The sequence below is a fragment of the Martes martes genome, assembly GCF_963455335.1.
Source record: "Martes martes genome assembly, chromosome: 8".
Classification (NCBI taxonomy): Eukaryota; Metazoa; Chordata; class Mammalia; order Carnivora; family Mustelidae; genus Martes; species Martes martes.
This window is the reverse complement of record NC_137895.1, coordinates 13,730,522-13,754,862: the sequence shown is the minus strand read 5'-3', so window position 1 is coordinate 13,754,862 and position 24,341 is coordinate 13,730,522. Positions and strand designations below refer to the sequence as shown.

General features: G+C 49.6%; 1 protein-coding gene across 4 annotated transcripts in view; it reads right to left on the bottom strand.

Annotated features, from left to right (window-relative positions):
* Window positions 1-24,341, bottom strand: part of LARGE1 (LARGE xylosyl- and glucuronyltransferase 1) — a 543,992-nt gene that overhangs the window by 274,475 nt on the left and 245,176 nt on the right. For all 4 annotated transcript variants that reach the window (XM_080810745.1, XM_080810744.1, XM_080810746.1 and 1 more), the window contains exons 3-4: window positions 19,742-20,043; window positions 4,110-4,192 (exon numbers count right to left, since the gene is read on the bottom strand). In XM_080810745.1, coding sequence (XP_080666871.1) covers window positions 4,110-4,192; window positions 19,742-20,043 — 385 coding nt within the window. The remainder of the gene's footprint in view (window positions 1-4,109; window positions 4,193-19,741; window positions 20,044-24,341) is intronic.

Here is a 24,341-nt window from a genome sequence, read left to right as displayed (position 1 = left end):
ACGTGGTCCCTTACATCATAAAATAGAAAATATAATTTGTCCGCATTAGGACATACAAACCAAGAACGTGGCTTACTACAAAAGGCTGTTCCGGGGCGCCTGGGTGGCTCAGTGGGTTAAAGCCTCTGCCTTTGGCTCAGGTCATGATCCCAGGGTGCTGGGATCAAGCCCTGCATCGGGCTCTGCTCGGCAGGGAGCCTGCTTCCTCCTCTCTCTCTGCCTGCCTCTCTGCCTACTTGCGATCTCTGTCAAATAAATAAATAAAATCTTAAAAAAAAAAAAAAAAGGCTGTTCCACTATTTAGCCTTATTGTTTTCTAAGTATTATTCAAATTTTTAGGATGATAAACAGTATGTCATAAAAGCGTTTCTGATAGTCTGGATTATCCTTCAAGGACAGAGTCCCTGAAATAGTCATATAGGGTCAAGGTCTTGGGCATTGACACCATTAAATCTCTTTCCCAAAAGATTGTGGCAATTTCCAGTTCTGGTAGGAGTATGTAAGAGCACCTGGGTATCACTCTTTTACGATCTTTTAAACTAGAGCGTGCCCACTGTCACCAGGTATACTGCAGAAGTAAAAAGGATTGGATGTAACAAAGCAAGCCTTAAATGAAAAGTTGCTGAAAATCTTGTCTGGAAAATAAATCTAACTGCTGTAATTGACAGTGAAAGCCAAAAGCAGCACCCTACCACTATTATTATATTATTATTAGCATTAGAAAGGTACTTCATTTGCCAAAACATTTTATAATCACATATTGGTTAATCCCTGTAACATGTTTCAGAACCAATGAAGCTATTTGTAGTCAGACTTTCTGAGCGAAAAGTCTTTCAAAAGTCCTTTTGTCTTGATATCTCAAGTCAGGATCGCCAGCACATCAATTCACAGACATGGTCATTTGTCAGATTTCAAGGATGGGAGGGACTGAACTGGTCATCTGGACCAAGATCAAGTAGTCCCTGACAGGGCATGCAGAATTTTCCGAATGCATACTAATAAGAATCTGTTTTCTTCTCAACTCCCCATGCCTCCACGAAAGCATGGCATGCCATCAGTGGCCAATTATAAATCTACTGCTACTTTTAAATGTAACATCTTTGCGCTACACAGTGACTGTAGGAGTAAAAGTTTATGCTCCATGGGATTCCTTAGGGTTTCAGCAACTACTGAAATTATTTGATTTGTAGCTAAAGCAACAGCGATACTATTTATGCCCAACAATGCCAAATGTTTTTATGGTTTTAAAATTTGCCATAATTGAGAAACAGCACAAGTGACTATCTGTAATCATGCAAATATTCTTTTCTAAAAAGGGGGCATCCCCCCCCCCCACCAAGTCAAGGAGGGATCAGAGTTCTTTAGTGGTGACAAGAAATAAACACAAAAAGGTTGAGAACCACTCATCTAATTCAGTGTTAGCAGACGAAGCGCCTGGTTTCAAGCATTAGATGAAGGCTACAAGAACCCGTACAAGGAGTCTTAAAAACAGCACAGGGGCAATGGCAGTAGAGAAAGAGCCTCTCACTTTAAGTCAGAAGGTGAGGTTGAGCCCCACTTGGTCATTCTTTATTCGGTGTTTCCATCCCCTCCTACGACGTGCAGCTGAATCCCGATGCCAGCCACACAGAGCTAAGAGGAGGGAACGGAGAGCCCCTAGCACTAGCCGACACTGTTCTGTGACCTGGTGATTACTCATTTCTCTCCTTTCCCCACTCTGGGTTTCAGGGGTAGAGGCAGGGAATCCCCCCACTCCTGGGTGGGGAGCAGATCTGCCTGCTTGCTGACTATCAGCACAGCAGGGCACCAGGAAAAGACCCGCCCGGGGTGAGTTCAGTACAAACAACGAAGCGAATAAATTTTGTCCTCAACCTACTAAATTCTGGGGTGCACGGATTCACAGCAAAAGTTAAATAACCTAAGAACTAAAGTCTAAAGGGTTAAAATGACCTGCTGAAAGTCACTCAGTATGGCGTGGCATGAGTGTGGCACCAGGTCTGACCCAGATCTATTAGTTAACTGGTGGAATAAATATATCTTCAGGTTACTTATTAATGACACTTCCCAGATTCACTAGTTAAACAAGTAAACATTGACTGGGCATCGGACACTTGTGAAGTCCATCCCTAAGATATGGAGAATATAGAAACATAAGGCAAGGTTTCTGTCCCCACAACTCCCATATTCGACTAAACAGACAAACGTGAACAAATAAAAGACAATGTACTAACTGTCGTGATAGAAAGATGCACAGGGCATTATGGGCTGGGAGAAGGGGAGCCCTAGCCCAGACTGACAGGTACAGGTGGGCCTTCTGTTAAAAGAATAAGGAGTTTGCAAAGTTGGGAGGGGTAAGAGGAGGGAGGAGGTGAGAAATGGACAAACAGAGCTGCACGGGGAAAACAGGCAGGGCACACCCAGGAGAGGGTGGAAGCTAGAAGCAGGTCAGTGTTGGCTGGAGAGCAAAGCCCCAGCAAGGGGAAGAGAGAGCAAGCATGCTGAGAATGACAGCAGGTCCCGATGGTCTGTGTGCCATGGTAAAGAAGCTCGATTCTCTCCCCTCCACGACAAGAAGCCAATGAAAAGTTTGAAGACGTCAGATGTGCCTTTCTGAAATATCACCTGGCCTTAGAGGCCGGATCTGTGGGGACTGGAAGGAAAAGGAGGAGAGAGAACATGCAGACCTCCATTGCCATGTGCAATAGGGATAAAGACAAAGGGATGGAATTAACAATATGAAGAGGGAGAACCTCTGAGTGCATCACAGAGGGGCTGGGTGGGGGGTCTGAGAGAGAAAGCAGAACCAACGGTCAGTTTCTTGCACGGCCGGCCGGGGGCTCACCACGCCTCCCATCACTGCTGCTGCCACTGACCGCTAGACCCGGGAAGTAACTGCACATTGATCTTTGTTTCGTTGAGCTCTAAGAGCTTTTTGCCACTGTTCCTACTGCTCAGGGCTCTCTGGATCTTGGCTACAGCCATGGATAAGCTTCATCTAAACCCTTAGTAAGTATGTTAGAAAAGAGCCAAAGACACTGGCTAGAACTACAAACTCAATTCTGGATACACCAACAGGTCTAGATATCCATCAAGCTGAACAGTGAAAACACAGAAGAAAGTTCCTGTTAAAAAGCAGAAGCAAATGACAGGAGTTTAACTTGGATAAGAGATGACTTGGGAGAGGCAGAATCACTTCCAGGTGGAAAAGGAACCCATCCTTTGTAGGGCTGTTTCCATGGGGATCCACTAGGACCCACAGACATCAGCTAGCTACAGGTTGGAAAATTTCGGCTTCATATAAGGCAGGACTTTCTGATGGTTAGAAATGCCAAGATGTGGGACAGGCTACGACGGACTAGAGTAAGCAACCTTTATGAGTTTGCTATAGCTGTCCTAACAGACTACCAGGGGGTGGTGCTTAAACAATAGAAACTTAGTTTCTATGGCTCTGGTGGCTGGAAGTCTGACATTAGGTGCCGGCAGGGTTAGGGTCTCCTGAGGCCCCCCTCCTGGGCTTGGAGGTGGGCATCTTCTCCCCGTGTCCTCTGTGTGAGGCTCTGTCCCAATCCCCTCTCCGTATCAGGACACCAGTCATACAGGACTACAATCCATTCATAATGCCCCAACTTGATTGAATTACCTCTTTAAAGGCCAACCTCCAAATACAGTTCACATTCTGAGTTACTGGGGCGAGGGCTGCAACACATCAGTTTTAGGGGGACACGTTCAGTCCATCACACAACCTGTCCACAGGGGCATGGATACAGAGAGGTCTGGTGACCGTCAGGCAAGGGAAGGCCAGCGAAGGAACGGAAGCCTCAAATCCGGAGCGTCCCTGAAGCTCCCGTTAGGTCTAAGACCTACAGTCCTCAACAATGTGGGACAGCAAGTCGTTGTTGCTCTTAAACATTATTAACACAAAATTCTCCCCCGGGTTTCAGACAAAAATCACACTTTCACAGGAGCTTTGATGACTGATGAGAAGTGTTGTTCTCCTGCACCCCACCCCAAGGGGGCCTACAGGCCGCAGTCACACACACGAATCACACACACGAGACGTGCGCTCAAGCCCCGTGCACCAGCCCACGGAGCACCGCGGCCGCACTTACCTGTGGAACAGGACAGACTTGACCAAGGTGACGACGTCACGGCTGGCGTTATACCCGGCACAGACGATAGCAACGTGGATTGTCTGGGAAGCAAAGAACACAGGGCAGGTGGTCAGACAGATGGAAGAGAGCCTTCCTGGTGCTTCAGACCACGTGGAAAAGAAAAATCACCCTGATCTCTTGGGGGGATCGTTAGAAAACAAAGGGCATAGTTTGCAGCTGCGGAAAATAACTTGAGACGGTTTTATTAAGGCCTGTTTAATCGGTTTATGGGGCTATCATCATTTGGAAACCATTAAGGCTCTTTGCAATTACATTTTGGGGACGAGAGAACGGGCGATTGGCTCAAACAGGCAAACAGTGAGTCCCCTACCCCCACTCTGGGAGACGGTGACAAATGGTGACAAGAGAGAGGAAAGAAATACATCCTGAAAGGAAAAACTGACAGTCAGGGATCTCAGACTGAGAAGCAATCGCTTGAAGCTGGGAAAGGTTCTCGCAAGACGTCTCAGGGTAGGGGCGCCTGGCTGGGCCCAGAGACCAGTGAATGTGTGTAACAAGGGCCCCGGCTTGGACACCATTCTAAGAACTGAAGGCTGGCAGAACTGAAGGGAACCTCATGGCCCACCTCCTCTGAGCAGTCAAGAGCACAGGCTCTGGACATGAACCCTGGCTCCGTCCTTTAGCCCCAGGCGACCTGGGAAAGTGGTGGCAGGAGGGGACTGATAGTAACCCAAGGGCCATAACACGTCCTGCAGGAGGTCATGGAGTACACAGGGGATAACACCAAGAGCAGAATGTGGTGCTGGGCACACTGCCTTCCAATCACAGCAGAGACGGTCTCTAGAGCAGAGCTTCCCAAACAGGGTCCCTTGGCACCCCAGTGAGCTGCACCATGAATTACAGGACAGGAAGTCACCCATCTCTCTTCAAGCGAGCGCTCAAGGCTACCAGGCAGGGCTGGCTCTCTCAGGCTGGGCTACCCTCTAAGCTCAGCAACCTAAGAAAGATCGAGAAGCCCTGTTCTAGGGCATCCCATACAGAAAGTCATCTGGCCTCTCAGAACAGCTCCATGAATGAAGGGTTCATGCCTCTCGGTGTATCTTTTATGGAAGCACAGCCTTGTCTGAATTGAAACCGGCCTCCTAACACCCACCCTACCCTGCTCTGTCCTGGGAGGACAGCAGGGCAGGTACGTTTCCTCCAGCACCCTATACCTAATGAAACCACTCACAGCCCTTGTTCCCAGGACACAGCTTCTGGAACCTCCATCATTCTAATCAGCTAGTTCAAAACTCAGTTCTGTTGACTACGCACTGCTTTTGAAACTTCCTAGAAGTCTAGAATTACTTTAAAGTAAAAAGTGAAAAAAAAAAAAAGGGCAGGGGAGGGGTGGAGGGGAAGAAAAATGAAGTTCTGGTATCCTCGTCCCTCCCCTCCAGGCTCTCAGGACAATGACCTCTGATTCTCAGGTCTTCTTCCCCACCCCACCCACCACATCACCCAGCAGTTAACTCAGACTTAGGTGGATGGGATTCGAACTCGAACAGATTCTTTACCCTTCTAGTACACCAGAAACACCTGAAAGATTTTAAACTACACCCTGTGCCCCAACCCCGCCTCAGACCAATTAACTCACCATCTCTGATGACCAAAAGGTTCTCCGTTCGAGACCCCCCTGCCCTGCCCGGAACATCCGACAAAGTCTGGAGTCCTTTTTGGTGGTCACTCCTGGGGGAGGCAGAGTCAGGGCTGCTGCCTACCCCCTACGAGGCACAAGGTGGCCGCCACAACAGAGAATTATCCTGCCCCAAAGCTCACAGGGCTGTCGTGAGGGAATTCCGCTTTCAGAGAGAAGCAAGACGGGGTGCGGGGAAACTGAGACCCACAAGCTCCCAACCCGACCTCATCTCGCATAAAATTAGACCATACTGTGCATATCTTAATTTCTCCACCTGTAAAACGAGGACACCACGGCTTATCTCTGGATATTCTCTCTCAAAGACTCAGGATGAAACACCGTAACGTGAAATGCTACTGTCACCGTTTCAGTCACGAAGGAAATGAAAAAGAAGACACCTGCACGAAGAGACACAGCCAGGAAGGGAACGAGAATGGATAAAAGCTGAATCAGGCTCTCTGGAACCACAAATATTTAAACACGAGATATCAAACGTTGTCTTGGCTTCAGGGTTCAGGGGCTTTTGAAAATGGTCCCATTAAACATAAGCACGAGCGTGCACATTTTCAAACCCTTTACATAATTTTCCAATCTCTTTAGTTTCATCCAATACACCTTGTCACCATGAATAAATTCATCATGGGGAGCCATAGCGGCAAAGCCCTCTTCCCCAGGAAGGCAGAAAATCCGAGGGCCGTGAACATGCTCTTGGGGGAGTTCTGGACGGTCCCAACTTTTGTGGGAACGGGAGTGAATGCCAAGAATGGGACGGGGGCTGGGGTTCAGAGTGAAGAGGGGACAGGGACGGACGCTCCTTGAAAGCAGAGTCACAAATATGCTCTCACAACGATAACTTGGTTTGGAAGCTACGAAGCCCAGGTTTCAAGGGTTTCGATGTAGTGACTTAAAAGATGACCGACTGATGGTCACAAGGACTGGGACATTCCTCTCCTCAGAGTGAAGGGTTTGAACGTCAGATTCAGCAACCACTGGGCACTCATCAAGAATTCCTCCTTGTATCTTATATAGATGTCACACTTGCCTTTACTGGTCACAAAGCTCGGACAGGGGTGATGATCTTATCTGCTCGTCCCCCACTCTCACTCCTCTCCAACTCGCTCCGTGCCTGAGCACCTGACCTTTACAGACCGAATAACCAGGCTCCCATTGCCTCCAGTTTCTGGTTGACTTTGGTCACAGGGAGGCCTGAGGGCAGGTGCAAAGAGAGGTTGGATCCCCTGTGCCTTTCAGAAGCCCTCTCCCATTGTTTCAGCTCTCCTGGGCTCCGTAAGGCTACCTGCCTCACACCCTACAGGCCCAGGGGTTGTAGGGACTCCCTCCAGGGAGCTCCATCACCCTCGCTGGCTCCCGTGCCCATGGCCCTGACTTCGTGGTCTTCCTCTCTTTTGAATGTGCCACTGGTCTCCTTCTAGGGCCTGACCAATTCTGGTGACCCTCCCTTAGCCTCGCATGGGTCCTGGTGGCTGGAAGGGAGGCCCAGGTGGCCCTGAAGCTGATCCCTAAGGTGAAACGAGGCGGGAGAGCACCGACAGAGCAAACTGGAGAATGTGTCAGCTGTGTTTATAAATGTTAAGCAGCCTGATGAAGCTCTCAGACACATGGACCATAGGTTCTTCCCAAGGAAGCCCACAGAGCTTCCCGCTCACCCCCTCAAGTCTTGATTCTGGTGCTCAGCACACACCCACGAGCTGCACCTGAAGACATGATGTAGTCGAACTGGGGCCGAGTGAGTGACGTCCTAGATCCTTCTAGGACTTGGAAGGAGGATCCAGGCATGACATGGGCGTTCCTGGAATCCCTGATATGCCAGGCACTGTGTTGTGCTCAGAGCACAGAAAGGCAAGTCAGGCCCCCGGGGTCAGGTGAAGAGGGAGAAAGACCGCTAACCGGACAATCCCTGGACAATCCCGTCAGGGATGGGGAAGGCTCCTGCGATGGCGAGCTCAGTGTCCTTGCGTGCCAGGGTAGCCTGCGCCACCAGGACCAAAAGGATGCCGGAGAGCTTCTGGGAGGAGAGGGCATTCCAGTGACTCAGTCAGGGCAATCGTCACTCTTGACAGTCAGGGCCAGCTGGGATTCATAGCTCTCCGCTTGTCAGCCTTCAACAGAACCAGAAAAAGAACATTCTCTGTGTTCTGCACCCCCTGCCCCCACCCCAACACACACAAGAAAAGTCTCCATGGGGTTGGTTTCTCGAACAGGGATGCAGGGGAAAAAATCTCCCAAAAGAAATCCAGAAGAAACTAAGGGGTGGCAGGCAAGGTGTGAGCCTGGCAGAAGGAATCAGTACCGTGCCCAGCTGCGCTGCCCCCAGCAACACCAGGAGAAGCAGGACACAGAAGGCCTGGGATTCCTTGCAGGACACTGTCTGGAGGCACCACTGAGTGCGAGCATCTCCTGTCGGGGAGACTGCCGGCAAGGACAGAGAGGGGAGACCCATTTCAGCACCAGTATCTGTGCTGTGAAAAGTCAGCCCACATTCAGGGGACAGCAGGAGACCTCTGTGTGGGGGAGGCTGGCCTCCCAGAGAACGGGCATCTGGGGAGAAGCACGTGGCCAGGGAACAGAGGCGGGGCAGGGGTGGCTTTGTGGGGAAAACCCCACCGGAGTGAAGAGATATGGTTTGAGCTGCAACATCCAAGCTAAGCTACGGCTGTGTGACCTTGGAGCATCACTCGTGTCCCTGGGCCTCCCGGCCATGTCTATAAAATGGAGATAAAAATGGGCACCACACTGGGTCGCTGTGCACATCACACAAGTGAGCGCAAGGAGGCGCCCCTGATGGATGGATGCCGCTTGTCAGATGCCTAAACAGCACAGGGGGAAGTTGTTCAACACTGCTGTGCTTGAACTCCCTCACCTACACAACAGGGACTTAACACACTTGTCCTCAAGGGGTTGAGGACGAGGAATAAGTGGCTCTCAAACTCCGCGTGCACCATGATCCCTGGATGGCTTGTTCAGACAGAGCGAGGGGTGGTGGCGGGGGTTGGGGGGACTGCTTCCCCGAGTTTCTGATCCAGGAGGTTCGACACAGGGGCCTAAGGACTGCCAGGCTCCAAGGGATGCCGATGCTGCTGTCCAGGGACCACCTTTTGAGAACAGATGCTCTAGCTAAGTGCGCTGAAGAATGTCAAACACACACTCAATCAGACATTAGCCATGGTCACACTGAGAGTATGGGAGGTGTTCCAAGAATCTGTTTCCAGTGCCTCTCCAGTGGACGGCATAAAAGTCCATGCACTCGTATAAAAGAACAAGAGACAGCACCCATCACTGTCCGCAGGTCCTGGAATTCATGACTCTCTCAGGGGGAGGACAAGGCAACGGAGGAGGACTCAAGATGCAGGCTTTTTCTGTGCAAAGAACAAAACCGTGGAAATCAGGAGAGCTGGGTGGTGACTGCAGTTCTGCCTCTGAGTGGCTGAGTGACCTTTTGCAAGTAACTTAACCTCTCTGATTCTTGGTGAATCCTCCACACAAGGAGGAGGATAGAATTTCTACACACAGTAGTACACAGGGGACACTTTCCAAGACCCCCATGGGATGCTTGAAACCGTGGACACTATTGAAACCTATATATATATATATTTTTTACTACAGATGCACAACCATGATAAAGTTTAAGTAATAAAATTGGGCACCGTAAGAGATTAACAACAGGAACTCATAATTAAACAATTATAGCCGCATACTGTAGCAGGTTACATGAACGTAGTGGTCTCTCTCACAGTACCTTACTGTACCTCCCCCGCCCTACCTGTGATGACAGGTGTGAGCTACAATGAGGGCAACGATGAGGGCGTCTGGACACAGTGTCAGGCTACTGAGGGTCTGACGAATCATCAGGGGGAGGGTCAGCTGTTTCCAGAACAGCTGACCATGGGTTACTGTAACTGTGGAAAGTGAAACCACGGCTCAGGTGGGATTCTGGCACAGAATCCTAATACCCAGGGTTTTCCAAAATTCAAGATGAAGAGTGAGACAGGGTGGGACGGGTCTCGTCCAAGGTCCTGTGGCTCAGCCAGTTGATGGCAAATAGAGAGGCTGAATTCAGAGTCCCGCTGTTAAATCCTAGTCTCAATAAGACACAGTCTCAATTAGACACCCAGTCTCAATAAAACACACATGGAACTAGGGAAATGAGAGAAACGTACAGCTGATGAGCCGCCTAGAATCATCCTGCAAACCTCCAGGGCATCCCTAGTCTCCTGGGAAGCCAGTGGTCGAGTTCCATCTCCTCTAGATGCTAAACCATGGACCCAAAAGACAAACTTATCTCAACCCTGTGGAAGACCAAAGCAGACACCTCCTATGGTGTATCAATTATATTTCAATTAAAAAATTAAAAATGGGGCACCTGGCGGGGATGTTCAGCTGCTTAAGCACCTGATTGTTGGTTTCAGCTCAGGTCATGATCTCAGGGTTGCGAGATCGAGCCCCACACCGGGGTCTGAGCTCAGCTCGGAGTCTGCTTGGGAGCCTCTCCCTCTGCCCCTCCCCCACCGCTCACGCTCATTCGCACTGTGAGATAAATAAAAATAAATCTATTAAAAAAGTTTTAAATAATTTACAAGTAAAAGGAGACACCTCCTGATTGTAATGGCAGCCAAGCCGTCAAGCTCAGCAAGGAAGGGCAGGTGGAGCCACAGGGGCTCCAGGGCCCAGTCTGAGAACAGGAGGGGCCACGCGGCCAGTGGACTTCGAGCACCTTCTCCACAGCCAAGGCCTAGTAAACGCTAAACCCACGACTGAACCACCCGGCAGTGCCCCCCGGCACACTTCCCCGTGTGACAAAGAACAGAGTGCCTGCAGCAGGTGGACCGGTGTTAGCGTGGGTCAGCAGAAGCGGAACCCCTGTTCGGGGCAGGTGGGCTGGCTGTCTGCACACGGCCCCATACCGACCCGCCACAGACGGCACGTGCCACGCACCCACCTACAGAATGACCCCCGACCCAAAAAGCCCGCACAGGTTGCCAAAACACACGGCCATTTGGCAAGTGTAGACGGCGTGCCTTCTCTGTGCCGGACTCCCCCGGAGGTGCCAGGGAAAAGCGGGGAGCAAAAGAGGCTGCGTAGCAACGAGTCCACAAGGAGGAAGCTGGGGAGCAAGGCAGACCTTCTAGAGCTCACGGCCCTTTGCAAGAACGTGGCTTGTCCTGTGTGTGAAGAGAGAAGCCACTGGAGGGTTCGGAGCTGAGAAATGGCATGATCTGACTTATATTTTAGAAGATCCTCTCGAGTCGTCCATTGAGAAGAGATTATCCCTGCGTGCACGTGCAGGGGCGGTGGGGAGGGAGTAAGGAAGCTAGAAGCAGAGAGAACAGTCAGGAGGCTTCTGCAACCTGCCCTGAGCATGGTGGACGCTGGGACAGGCTGTGCAGATGCCCTTCAGTGAGGTATGTGCTGTCCTGGCGCCAGGATCAGTCTGGCTGCAGAGAGCCACCTCCCCTGGGGCAGCCACCACCAAGAGACCACCAGCATCTTCAGGCACTGGCCTCAAGGACTTGCCTTCACAGACTGTGTGTGTGTGAAGCTTCACAGCACCCTCAAGCCAGAGGTGGTACGGGACAGGGAGGCAAAGGTGACATGGCCACGTGATGTTTTCTTTCCAAGTCCTTGGCGATCTGTCTGCAGTCGAGCTGCCCGGCAGAGGAAGCAGAGTAGTACGTGTATTAGGATTTACAGCCTATGGTGGGGATGTGGGGGAAAAGTGCACCCTAGTACGCTGTTGCTGGGAGTGTAAAATGCTACAGCTGCTGTGGAAAAGGATCTGGTGGTCCCCGGAATAATTAAAAACAGGAATGCCATATAATCCAGCCATCTTACTTCGACGTACATATCCAAAGGAACTGAAAGCAGATCTCCATGAGAGGTGTGCACAGCCATGCTCATGGCAGCATTATTCACAACACCAAGAGGGGAGTAGCCCGGGTATCCACCGTCAGATGAATGGATACACAAAATGTGGTCCAGACATACAGTGAAATAGTATTCAGCCTTAAGAAGGAAGGAAATCCTGGGACACCCGGGTGGCTCAGTGTGTTAAGCACCTGCCTTCGGCTCAGGTCATGATCCCAGCATCCTGGGATCGAGTCCCACATGGGACTCCTTGCTCAGCAGGGAGCCTGCTTCTCTCCCTGCCTGTCTCTCCCCACTGCTTGTGTGTTCTCTCTCTGACAAATAAATAAAATCTTAAAAAAAAAAAAAAAGGAAGAAGAAGGAAGGAAATCCTGTCTCACGCTGCAGTGTGAACTGTGAGGACATCATGCTAAGTGAAACAAACTAGTCACCAAAAGACAAGTACCATTGGATCCCACTTCTATGAAGTATCTAAAGGAGACGAATTTCCAGGAAGTAGAATGGTGGTAGCCAGGGTCTGGGTGAGGGGAGCGGAAAAATGGGAGTGGGTCGCTGTATAATACGTAGAGTTCATTTTTCAAGATGAAAACATTCCAGAGATCTGCCGCACAGCGATGTGAACATACTGATCACTACCGAAACGTACACTGCATTTTTAAGAGAGTAAGTTTCATGATACATGGCTTTGCTATACCACGATTAAGCACAAGAGAGATTTCTAACTGTAGACCCGCTTTTTTCAGCTACGTGGCCTCGCGAAGCTCAGGCTTCCCTGGTCAAAACTTCACAATGATTGAGTCCAGAAGCTAACACATGGACAAGTGCAGTGTCTGGTGCCAGATACTTGCCCAAAAAGTGAAAGCAGACGTGATCACCAACGCCCTGCCCCCCTTTCACGGTGCTCATGGTCTGAACAGGCTGGAGGGCTCCCGAGGTTTCCTTACTTCCACAATATGCTCTCAGTTTCGGATGCCCTGGTGTCCCCCTCACATATCAAACTCCCCATCTTTCAGGATATACCAGCACCTGTTGGGAACTCAGTTTCTTCATCTATTAAAAAAGGGGGGGGCGGGTAAAAATTTGTCAAGGTCTGCTGGACAGATGAACTGAGATGATTCATGCGAAGGGATTAGAGCCTGGCGTCGTGAACTTAGAAGACAGGCATCAGCGATCAGTAGAACTGCTATTCATTTAAGAGTTTATAGTATGCCGAAGGCTCTATATTCAAGGCTTTCAGCCTTAAATATTCTTGAAAGTCAGACATCCGTTTCTTTCCTTCTGTCCTTACCCCAACTCTCCTTCAAATAAGGACTTGAAGAGGGCCTTCCGAGCTGCTGGACTCCCTCCGCTGTGTCCAATGCTGGTGCTCCCTTTGTCCTCCTCCCAAAGAAGAGAGAAGACACAGGAAGGAGGAAATAAGCCACTGGAATCCGTCATTATTGGGGCCATGGGAGCAACTGTGCAAAATTAGGATGGACCCTTTATTTTGTTTTGGTTTACTGTCATCGCCTTTCAACAAGAAGGCTGCATCTTTATTTACTGCTGTTACTGTTATTTTGTTGTTGTTATTATTGTTGTTAATGGCGCATTTTCCAAAAAAAAAAAATAACGTGTAATAAGAGAGCATGACAAAGAAAGCAGATCAAAGATCAAGGCAGGATTCCTTTCGAGTAAGCATGGACAGGAGGCTGTGGGAGAAGGGCCCTTTTCCAGGGCCACAGTACGGTAGCCACCTCCAAGACTGTCTCCACAGATCCCCGATCATGTGTGCAGTCCTGGTGTAGCCTCTCCAACACTGTATCGGGGTTGGCCTCTATGACGTACAGAGCTTATCAGAACTCCCAGTATATGATATGCCAGGCGAGGTCCTAGAGAAGACTGTGGCCTCTGCCTTGTTCTGCTGGATCCCTCACTCGGGGACAGCGAGCTGCGACAGTGTGAGAAGATGCAAGCAGTCCGAAGGACCTGAGGTCCCAGCCATGCCAGCGTGCCATTCCGAAGCGGATCAAGCCTACCAGTGACAGCCACCCTAGCAGACATCTAACCCTCAACTGCATGAGAGCCCTCCAGACACAATGTACAATGGAGCTGCTTCCAAATTCCTGCTTCTCAAACTGGACAACAACATAAATGCTTGTTATTTGACGTCATTGGGTTTTGGGGATACCTTGGTATGAAGCAATCAGTAACTGCTACACTTGGGTAGGGAAGGTAACCTAAGGAACCACTACAGGAGCTACGGTTCCCAAAAATCACTGCATCAGAAAACCCTGCTAGGTTTCTTCCAGCTATAACTGTTCCCAAATTCCAGGGCCTGACATTGAGGGAAGACATTTTAGTAGATTTATATCCCTGAAGGTGGCCCAGAAGAAAACCTCTGAGGCTAATAAAATATGAATCCAAATGCTGCAACAGTATCTTCCAGTAGCCCAGTGAACAGGAGAGGTGGCAGGCCAACCCTTCCACTGCTGAGTTATTTCATAAAATTCTCTAAAATGAAATAGACGTGATAGATCGAAATACTGTGGTTTCTGGGGCCCAGAAAATGAAGGCGCAAGGTGTCAACTTTTATAAACATAATGCCTAAAGCAAAACAGTGCGCCTGTACTGAGTTAACAAATACACTCACAATCTGGAAGGCAATTTTAAATATAAGTTCTTTTAAAAGAACAGATACATTCTTGCCTCGACCCACTGAGAAATGACTACTCCCCACATAGCTGTTGTAGCCTCCCAAGGTGAAAGACGACCCCCACTGTGCCCCATAACCTTGAAGCCTTTGAGATGAGACACCTGCCAGGCACAGATGAGGACTGGGGCTCTAAGCTCATGGGAGTGTGGGTCCCAGGTGCTCTAATTTGCAGAGTGGTAAGGCGATGGTTCCAAGTACAGGTTCTTTGTTTTTTCTTTTCTTTCTTTCTTTCTTTTTTTAATTTTACTTGAGAGAATGAGAGAGAATGCACACCCAGAAGCAGGGGGTAGGAGTAGAGGGAGAAGCAGACTCCCTGCTGAGCAATGAGCCCGATGTAGAACTCGATCCCAGGACCTTGGGATCAAGACCTGAGCTGAAGGCAGATGCTTAACCGACTGAGCCACCCAGGCACCACCAAGTACAGGTTCTAGAAGCAAACCGCTTAGGTTTAAATTCGAGCACCACTTCTTCACGGCAGTTAAGACTTTGAAATGATTATTGAAACTTTCTTAGCAGCTTTCTAATGTGTCAAATGAAGAAAGTATGCTATGTGGATTGAATGAGATATTTTATGCAAATTATTTTAGGTAAATTTTAGCACAGTGTCTGATCTACTTTAAAGGCTGAGTTAAATGTTAACTTTTATTACTATTACGTTGTGACCAAGAAATGAAGCGCAAAGCGTGGAGTAAGAGAGACAGACTGCCATAATGGTGGTCTCACCTCAAAGAGTACCATTCACCTGACCTCCCTCGGTAACAGGATCAATGGTTGTTGTCATTCAAGGACATCTGCCAATTCCCTGACATTCCTCCCACTGGGAGATGGGGTGTGTGCTTTTCCCTGCCAAACTGGGTGAGCCTCTGAGCCTCTCCCAATGAAAAGGTTATGCTACCAGCAGAAGCGACACTATGTGACGCTGAGGCCAGGGCATAAAAACTGTTTCTGTTCTACCCTGGTCACTGGAACACTTGTCCTGAGTCTTCAGCTGCCAGGGAAGTGGCCGACGGCCTGGGGCCGCCATATTGTAGGGAAGTCCAAGGCGGCCGCGGAGATGGACATGGAGAGGCCCTGAGTCTATGACAGGCAAGAAGGAAGGAGGGCAAGCGCCCACTGCTTCAGCCCTCACTGTTCAGCTCCGGCCACAAACTAATGACACACATGTGAGAGACCCCAAACCAGAACTGCTCACGGAATCCCTTCCCAAGTCCTTGACACGAGGAAACCATGAGAGCTGATACAATGACTGGTGCTGCTTTAAGCCACGACCTTGTAGGTGTTTCTCAGGCAGCATTAGGGAGCTGCAACGCCCAGAATAAAGCTCTGTGACACTCATACAGAGTTAGCTTCCCACCTGCTATCCCGTTTCATTCCCACAGCTGCACTGGGAAGAACAGATCATAAATTCTCATTTTTGTAATGACGACACAGACTCTAAGAGGGTTGCTGAATTACTCCAGGTCATCCGACTAGTGAACGACAAGGCAGAGACTCCCGCTCAGGAATGCACACCCCAGTTCCAGTAACTTCTCTGCTGTAGCAGAGCCGACTCCCGGGATGAACCAGAACCAGAAATGCAAGAAAAACACACCTATCCAGACACCCATAGGCCCAAGCGGAAATCCCAGACGATGATTCTGTTTCAAGTTCTGTGGCGCTCAGAAACCAGCCCTCACGGACACAGCACTGCCCTGACAACAGAGAAAAGCAGGAATAAGACGGACAGCTCTTTGAAGGCCACATAATTAGGAACGATAAGAGGGCACCAGGACTGGCGAGGGCCCATTGTTTCCGTCACCAGATATCTCGGCTGACAGCCTGGCCATCATTATAAAAGACTTTTCAGAAATACTTGTCATAGGCCGGAGAAGTGTCAGTGCAACGAGGGAGGATGACAATGTCCTCGGTTATGAGGTGCCGGGCTCTGACAAGGCGTCAGGACCAGCTTCAGCACTTGTAATGGCCAAGTGTCGCGATGAAGGGAGGCTTCCATTCTGACTCCACTGACTGACACTGCTTGTTTGCCTCTATGGCTTCTCCACTAAAATCTTTAAAGATGCCAGGCGACGGAGACAGAGAAAGCAGCTACACTGGAATGGGTATGAAGTCAGCGTCTCAAGGTCAAGGTGCCCCCAGAGGAGACCACCTTGAAATAGGCCGCCAGCAGATCAAGCCATTCAGACTCATCCGTGGCGACTTTGAACAGGGCCAGGGTTTCAGCACAGATAATTCTACCAGAAATAACGTCAAGGGTCTAAGAAGTAACATTTTCAAGACACGCAAAGAGAAGAAAAACAAAGGAAAGCAGCTTTAATTCTCAGGGGCAAAAGACGAAAAACTAAGTTATGAGAAGAATCAACAATCCCCAGGTCTGAATCCCTTTATACTGGTCTCCACCCATGTGATAAGGAATGTCCGCTATAACCATAACATCTGTTCTCTCTGGCAGCAGAGTTCCAAAATGCTAGCAGAGAATGTGGCTTCCTCGAGTAAAAACCTACCTTTTCCAGGCTCCCTTGCAGCTAGGTGGGTGCTCCTGGTAGCCCCACGGCACAGTTCTTCCATCAGTGTGCTCCAAGAGAAGGGATTGTGACATGTCCAACGCATGTTATGGGGGGAAGCAGCATGCCCCACCTGACCACTGTGGCTTTCCTGCCAGCTGGAATGCGGAGACAGGACCAAAGCTCGGGCACTCGTCATCAACGGGACGACCTTGGGAATGTCAGGCACGCAAGCTGAGCAAAACATCACTGAAACCCACATCCCCAAAACGGACATCCCTACTTAAGATGTCTCCAGACTTTTCTAGCACAAAAAGAAATATGAGGCAAGGCCATTGTTAGGTGGGATTTTTTTGATACTTCACCCTGAAATCGAATGCCAACAAGTCCTTTAGAGTTTGCCTCTGGCTCGAATATTTATTGTCACCACTGATGTAGTACGAACCAGGCAGGAGGTTCATTTTTCTCGGGGGCTTACAAACGAGGAAACTGAGACACGGAAAAAGGATGTAACCTGCTGAGTGCCACATAGCTATTAAGCTGGGCATGGGGCCAGGATTTAGGCTCGGGTCTCCCAGCTTTAGGAGCTATTTTGTCTGCACTACTCTGGAGGGCTCTCCGGGCAGAAGCCCTCTTTAGAAATAGGATGTGTCTCCCAGGAAACAGCACAGGGGAGACAGACTGTCTTAGGAAGAGAAAGCCCGCACCTTCTCCCTCTGTTCCACTCCCCCCCTCCCTTTTTTTCCTTTCTTATTTCCATTTTTCACCTCCTTGATCCTCAGTTAGTGTTGAGTCAGCCTGAACCACAACATGGTAAATACACTTCCTCCCTCTGGGCCTTCCCACCGAGTGGGCAGGGTTCCCTCACCCACTCTGAACGGACACCAGGGCCCTATCAGAGAGCAGAGAACCTGCAAGAAAGCCAGTGAACCTTCTCCCAGGTGAGAAGAGAAGTTCCCTGAATTAGGGTCCTCCCAAACCAGCCAGAAGCACGGGAGTCTGTTAGCACGGCCGAGTCTTCATTTTCAAAGATGCAAGAGATGTTCAGGACCACAGGCCACTGGTGACAGCTGTGGCAGAATAAACGGGTGGGACCCGACATGTGGGCAGAGCTGAATCAACGCGCGGCATTTAACATCTCCTGACATTTGAATTTCTTGAGCATCTCTTTTCTGTGTCCCACCTCAACAGGAGAACCAGAAGGGGAGTTTTGTCTCTTTTTTGTTCAGTGGTATTTCCCAGCACAGAGAACGGTGTGAGACACATGACAGAGGCTCAGGGACCGTTCACGGAATGAAAGAACGAATAATAACCCAGAGGGACCATTCCCCAGCCCAGGCTCTCTGGGCTTCCTGAGTGATCAGCTCCCCGTGTGCGGCATTCTTTCTTGCTGGGACAATGCTTTTCTTCACGTCTTGTAAGCTCACGTGTACATTCTCGCTGGACCTCCTCCATCCACCACTGTCCACCTCTCCACACCTCAGCCAGGCTTGAGAAGCCACCAGAAATCCTACTAGACAGAGGGGGCCCTCCTCCTTCACTGCTGCCCTTCCCCAGAATGGAGTCTATGCTGCTTAGAAGGCCCCACATTCCCGTGGGACAGACCATATAGTACCAGCAACATAACGAATAACCAGCCTCACATGAACAACATACTCCAGTCCGCCAGGTGTTTTCAGGGAGGTCTCAAGTCTCACATTCTGACCATGTGGCCAGGAAATGGAATCAAGCGGCAGCAGGTAATGTAGCTAACTACAAATAAAAAGTAACCATCATCGATGGGGCGCCTGGGTGGCTTAGTTGGTTGGGTGTTCAACTCTTTGATTTAGGCTTGGGTCATGGTCTCTGGGTTGTGGGATCGAGGCCCGCCTCAGGCTCCGTGCTGAGTGTGGAGCCTGCCGGAGGATTCGCTCTCTCCTTCTGCCCACCCCCTCACCTCCACCACTTGCACACATGCTGTTTCTCAAAAAAAAACTAAAAATACCATGATTGAGAACATACCATGTATCAGGCACCATTTCTAGCTTTATATGATCCATCCCATCTAGTTCTCATAAATCCTCCATGAAGCAGGAACTTTTTTTTTTTTTTTTCAGATTTATGGAGGAGATATCTGAAGTTCAGAGAGGTTAGGTAACTTGCTCAAGCACGCACAGCAAAAACCACTGGAGCCGGGATACGAACTCGGGCTTTTCTGGGTCACAGAAGGCCTTGCTCTTCGTTCCTGTCCTTGGGAATGGGAAGAGGCAGGACATGGGTGTGCGCATGTGCGTGTTCCGCGCAGACACAAGCACACATGCACAAGTGAGAAGGGTGAAGATGGCAGGGAGAGGGGGTGGCAAGTTTTCCCGACGTCCAGATTGTTCCTAACACAGAAAGCATACTCTAAGGTGGGGGGCAGGATATTAAGCTATAAAAGTTAAACCACTGCCTTAGTGAAGCAACAAGTGTCTGGTTCTAAACTCCAGAAGCTGATTATAAAGTGAGAAGGAGGCCAAGGGAACTGCCCAACAGGGCCACCACCCCATGTGCACCACTCACACTATAGTCTAAGTAAGAAGCATCCCCAGGACGGATGACAAATCCTGAGTGGGTCAAAATGAACAGCCAAGAAACAAGCAGTAGTTTCCTTCCCTTTGCTCCTCTTAACTTCATCTCTGTGGTGTAAGCCCTCTTGTGCCCATTTTTCAGATGGTAAGACCAAGGCCCAGAGAGGCTAAAGGACTGGCCAGCCCGCACAGCAAGGTTATGGATGGTGCCAGATTCACACTGGGGCCGAACCAGGGATGCCGGTGCTTTCCAGGCAACCTCACCGGGCTGCCAGGTGACACCTGTGAGGGGTGAGGGCCAGGGGGCCTCTCGGGATGCTCCTTACCTCACACTTCTCCACGACCGGCTGCTGCCCGCACTCAGAGCTGTTGCCAGCCACGATGCCGGCGCGGAGGTTCTCGCTGTCGCCGGTACCCTCTTCCATGGAGTAGGTCTTGGAGTGGTTGCCGTGGCGGTGGGCTGGGGCGCGCCCCTGCGCCAGGCTGAGCTGCCGCCGCAGCGCACGGTTCTCCTCCTCCACCTCGCGCACGCGCACCTCCAGGCTCTCGCGCTCCCGCTGGCCGGCGGCCGCATACCTGGGGCTGTGCGGCTGTGACTCCAGTGGCGACAGGGACACCGGCTTCCCATCTGGAGGAGGAGGTGGTGGGCAGGGGTGAGACCAGGTTAGTCCGGACCAAACAGCCCGCGAGCCCTGACCCACGCCCCATGCATCTGTCACTGCAGCTCCTGCAAATAATATATACATCATATTATAAATACATATATATATTATATTATAAATAAATCCATCCAGACTGACCTGGGGACAAAGCTGAGAACAGAAGGACTTAACTACGGTGATAAAAACGAGCATAATGTTTAGAGAAGACAATTAGAAAACACACTGTCTTCCCTTCCCTGCTTGGCACATGTCCAGGTAGACATTCTTATTCTCTATAAAATACAAATGAAGGACTAGCAGGTAAAGGAGAAAGAAGAAAAGGAGAAAGTGGAAGAAAACAAAAATGAGTAAAAAGAACAAATATTAATAATGACAAGGTTTACTTCGCTCTTCCTATGTGAACTCCTGTTCATCCTTCAAAACCCTGTTTCAGAAGCTTCAGTCCCATGGGAAGCCTTCTTCAGTGTGCCAGCAAAATCTTTTTCAGGCTGTTCTAACACACTTTTTGTACATATTGCTATGAAAAACGTGTACCCATCATACTGTACTTGGTCAATCGTTTTAGCAAATGTTTCCTGTGAAGACTGTTCAATGAGAACAAAGAACAGGTCATACTTATCTTTGTGGTAAGGTATCATACCATCTGTAAATGTAAATGCCATAAGGGTGGATACATGCGTCCAAGCCAAGAGTCAAATAATCAAAGTGCAATAAAAAAGAAGAAAGGAGGAGTGTAATTAACAAGGTTTTCCCAGAAAAGCAGTCACCATTGCCAGCAACACTCCTTTTGACCATCATACACAGAGAGGATGGTAGGTCTCCCAAGTCACACAACCAGAACATGGTGGTATCAGAATTCGTACCCAGGTCTCTCCTGGGCCTGAACCTGTACGTGCTCCGGTTAAACAGTTTCATAATCAGCCCTATAGAGCGCTATGGATTTTTTAAAAATTTTATTAATGAAAATCCCCATTTCCCAAAGATACTCAGCACGCCACACCTTATATACAGGGGCACCGGGGACAGGACACAGCCAAAGCTGTCACTCCCCTCTGCTCCTATGCTGTTGAAATCCCGAGACCCTTCTAGACGACCAAGCAAAAATGACCTCTCTAAGGGCACCTGGGTGGCTCAGTGGGTTAAGCCTCTGCCTTTGGCTCAGGTCATGATCTCAGGGTCCTGGGATTGAGCCCCGCATCGGGCTCTCTGCTCAGCAGGGAGCCTGCTTCCCTTCCTCTCTCTCTGCCTGCCTCTCTGCCTACTTGTGATCTCTGTCAAATAAATAAAATCTTTAAAAAAAATAAATGACCTCTCTAGAAAATTATCTTCTCTTAGCTGCCTGTCAAACAAAACAAAACAAAACAAACCAACAGTTTCTCTTTTTCCACACTTGGGGTTTTTCTTCTTTCTGCCCAGACCCCACTGAGCTTCCAAACTGTCCCAGAGAGTCTCTGTGACTCACAAAACTTGAAGATCAAAGGAAGCAATGAATAACACCCCGCGGGCTTCACCTGTGCCCTACGACTGCTCGGCCTCTGCGGCCTCTGCCCGGGGCTTTGTGATGTGCCTGTGTGCCTTCACAAACTCGACTCATTCTTCTCCCTCTTAATCACCTCGGGGTTAAACGCCTGAGCTCCTGGCCCTCTCGCATTAATGCAGCATCTCGGACTCGCTGAATTCCACTGCCTGGGACCATAGATCAAAGGCCCAGGCGGAGTGTGCGGGCACACAAAATCACTGGTTGATTAGGGCGGTACTGACACTGTACAAGCTCTGACCCCAGCTTTTGAAACCTGTTTCCCTGTTTGGTAAAAAAACAAAAAACAAACAATAACAACAACAACAAAAAAACCAGTTCCACCGAGGATGGAAACGAAGAGGTCACTGACGGCAACTGTTTCCTCAACTGCCATCAACCCTTCGAGCAGGGGTGTGGAGAGATAAGCATCTAGCTTCTGGCAGCAGGCAGAGGTACGCTCTGTGCAGGACCTGCTACCAATCTGGGCAGCGCTGGGTAGTTCACGCTGGTAATGTCTTAGGCGCTCGCAGCCAAAGCAGGTGGCAACGGGTGTCCCCATTACGGATGAGGAAACAGACTCTATAAACATTTAAGCTTTCCCATTGTGGTACAGGGGGACTGCAACTAAGGTCTCCGTGACTGTATGGGGCCCCATTTCTGCCTTTGTGCTGTTACAGGTACAGATGCTCTGGGGCCTGTGGGGTCTTCTTCCTTATGAAAAAAAAAAAAAACCGTGGGGACATTTGGGGAGGAGCCCAGCAAGCTCTGGAAATACACCACGGTCCCAGAAGCTCTGGAAAATTCATAACAAAGGGGAGCAAGAAATGTGTTCTTTTGGACGTACGGCTTAAATGTTGTGAGCTCTGAAACGGGAGCAGAAATGCTAACCTGTAGGGACGCCTGGGTGGCTCAGTTGGTTAAGCAGCTGCCTTCGGCTCAGGTCATGATCCCAGCGTCCCACATCGGGCTCCTTGCTCTGCAGGGAGCCTGCTTCTCCCTCTGCCACTCTGTCTGCCTGTGCTCGCTCTCTCTCTCTCTCTCTGACAAATAAATAAATAAAATCTTTAAAAAAAAAAAAAAAAGAAATGCTAACCTGTAGAGTGACTAACATAACATAAAAAAAAAAAAGAAAGAAAAAGAAATGTTAACCTCACAAACACAATGGGAGGTTTAAATGAGATACGGAAATACAAAGCTCTGAGCACTTTGCCTCTCACTGGCAATAGTTTCAGTAAGAGGAGGTAGTATTAGGGGTAAGATATGTTGATGACATAAATTAGGTTGTTATCTTCTCAACACAGGCTGTAAATTTTCTTAGCACTGGGCTGTTCTCTAGTATATGGGAGAAAAGGGCCGACAAACCTTGGCTTGTCTGGATCTGTGGCATCTCTGAACCTTCTTCCCTTCAGCCTCAGGCAGGTTCAAGTTCATCCAGAGGCGAAGTGGAAGAGTAGGCAGGCTTCCCACGGGGACCTCATCCCTTCCTCCGGCTCCTCCCCTGAGAGCCCCCCGTTTTGCATACCCATGATTCTTTGATTATGTGCTTATAAATAAAGGCATAATTATGTAATCCCCAAGCAATTATAATTCCAGGGGTGGCAAGGGGGGCAATGCTATATGAACAGTCTACCCTTCTTTAGACCCCAGATGGCTTTAACCACACTTCGCTCTTAAAGGCCTGCAGGTGTTTTCTGCCTTTTAAAGCCCCATAGATTTGTCACCAAAGACAACACACAAAATAATAAATGCCAGGCCTCAAGGAGCGGAACCGATGTTCGGAAAGGCAACACGTCTGCTGCGCCCTGCACCTGGCATATAGGAAGTATTCAATCAACAGCGGAATTGGGATTTCTGGTTTGTTCTAAAGGTACAGGGCTATCCCGAGCTGGCCTGTTGTCCTCTTCCTTGGCCAGGTTCTGCTTCTAGAAGGAAATGTCCCAGAGCTCTGCTGCAGGGCCCTCTCCCCTCGGACTTTCCCTGGCTCCGTGTGCACACAGACCGTGTCTCTACCCCAGGTGACGGATCCCACTGCTGCCCCATACACGAGCGGCCTGTTGCTCAGGCGTGTTCGTGGCTCTTTCTAATTTCATTCATCCTGACTCCTGCTTTTGTTCCTAGACTACTTACTCCTCTCTCTGGCTCCTAACCTCTTTGTTCTGGCTTGTCCTGGCCCTCTGGGTGGGGGTGGGGGGGGAAGGGTTAGGACAGCGTAAGGCCGGCTTTTTAGAGGTGGTCTGCACTTCCCAGTGACGTCCTGTGGGCTCTGGTCTCTCCTGGGAGCACTCTCCCTAGCTTCTAAAGGTCAATTTTTTACCGTTCATACTTCCCCTGCTGCAGAACAGTTCGGGGACTCTGATGGTTCATTTTATGTGTCAACTTGACTGAACCATAGCATGCCCAGATAATATGGCCAAGCATTATTCTGGATGTTTCTGGAGGAGCTTAACATTTGAATCACTACATTAAGCAGACTGCCCTCCCTCATGTGGGTGGGCCTCATCCAATCAGTTGAAGTCCTTGACAGAACAAAAGGGCTGAACTTCCCCTCAGTAAGAGACTTCCTTCCACCTGACAGCCTTCAAACTGGGATATTTTTTTTTCCTTCTGCTTTTGGATTTGAACTGAAACATTTGGCTCTTCCTAGGTCTGGAGCCTTCCAGCCTTTTGAATGGAACTATATCAGCGGCTTTCCTGGGTCTCTAGCTTGCCAACTTACCCTGCAGATCTTGGGACTTGCCCATCTCC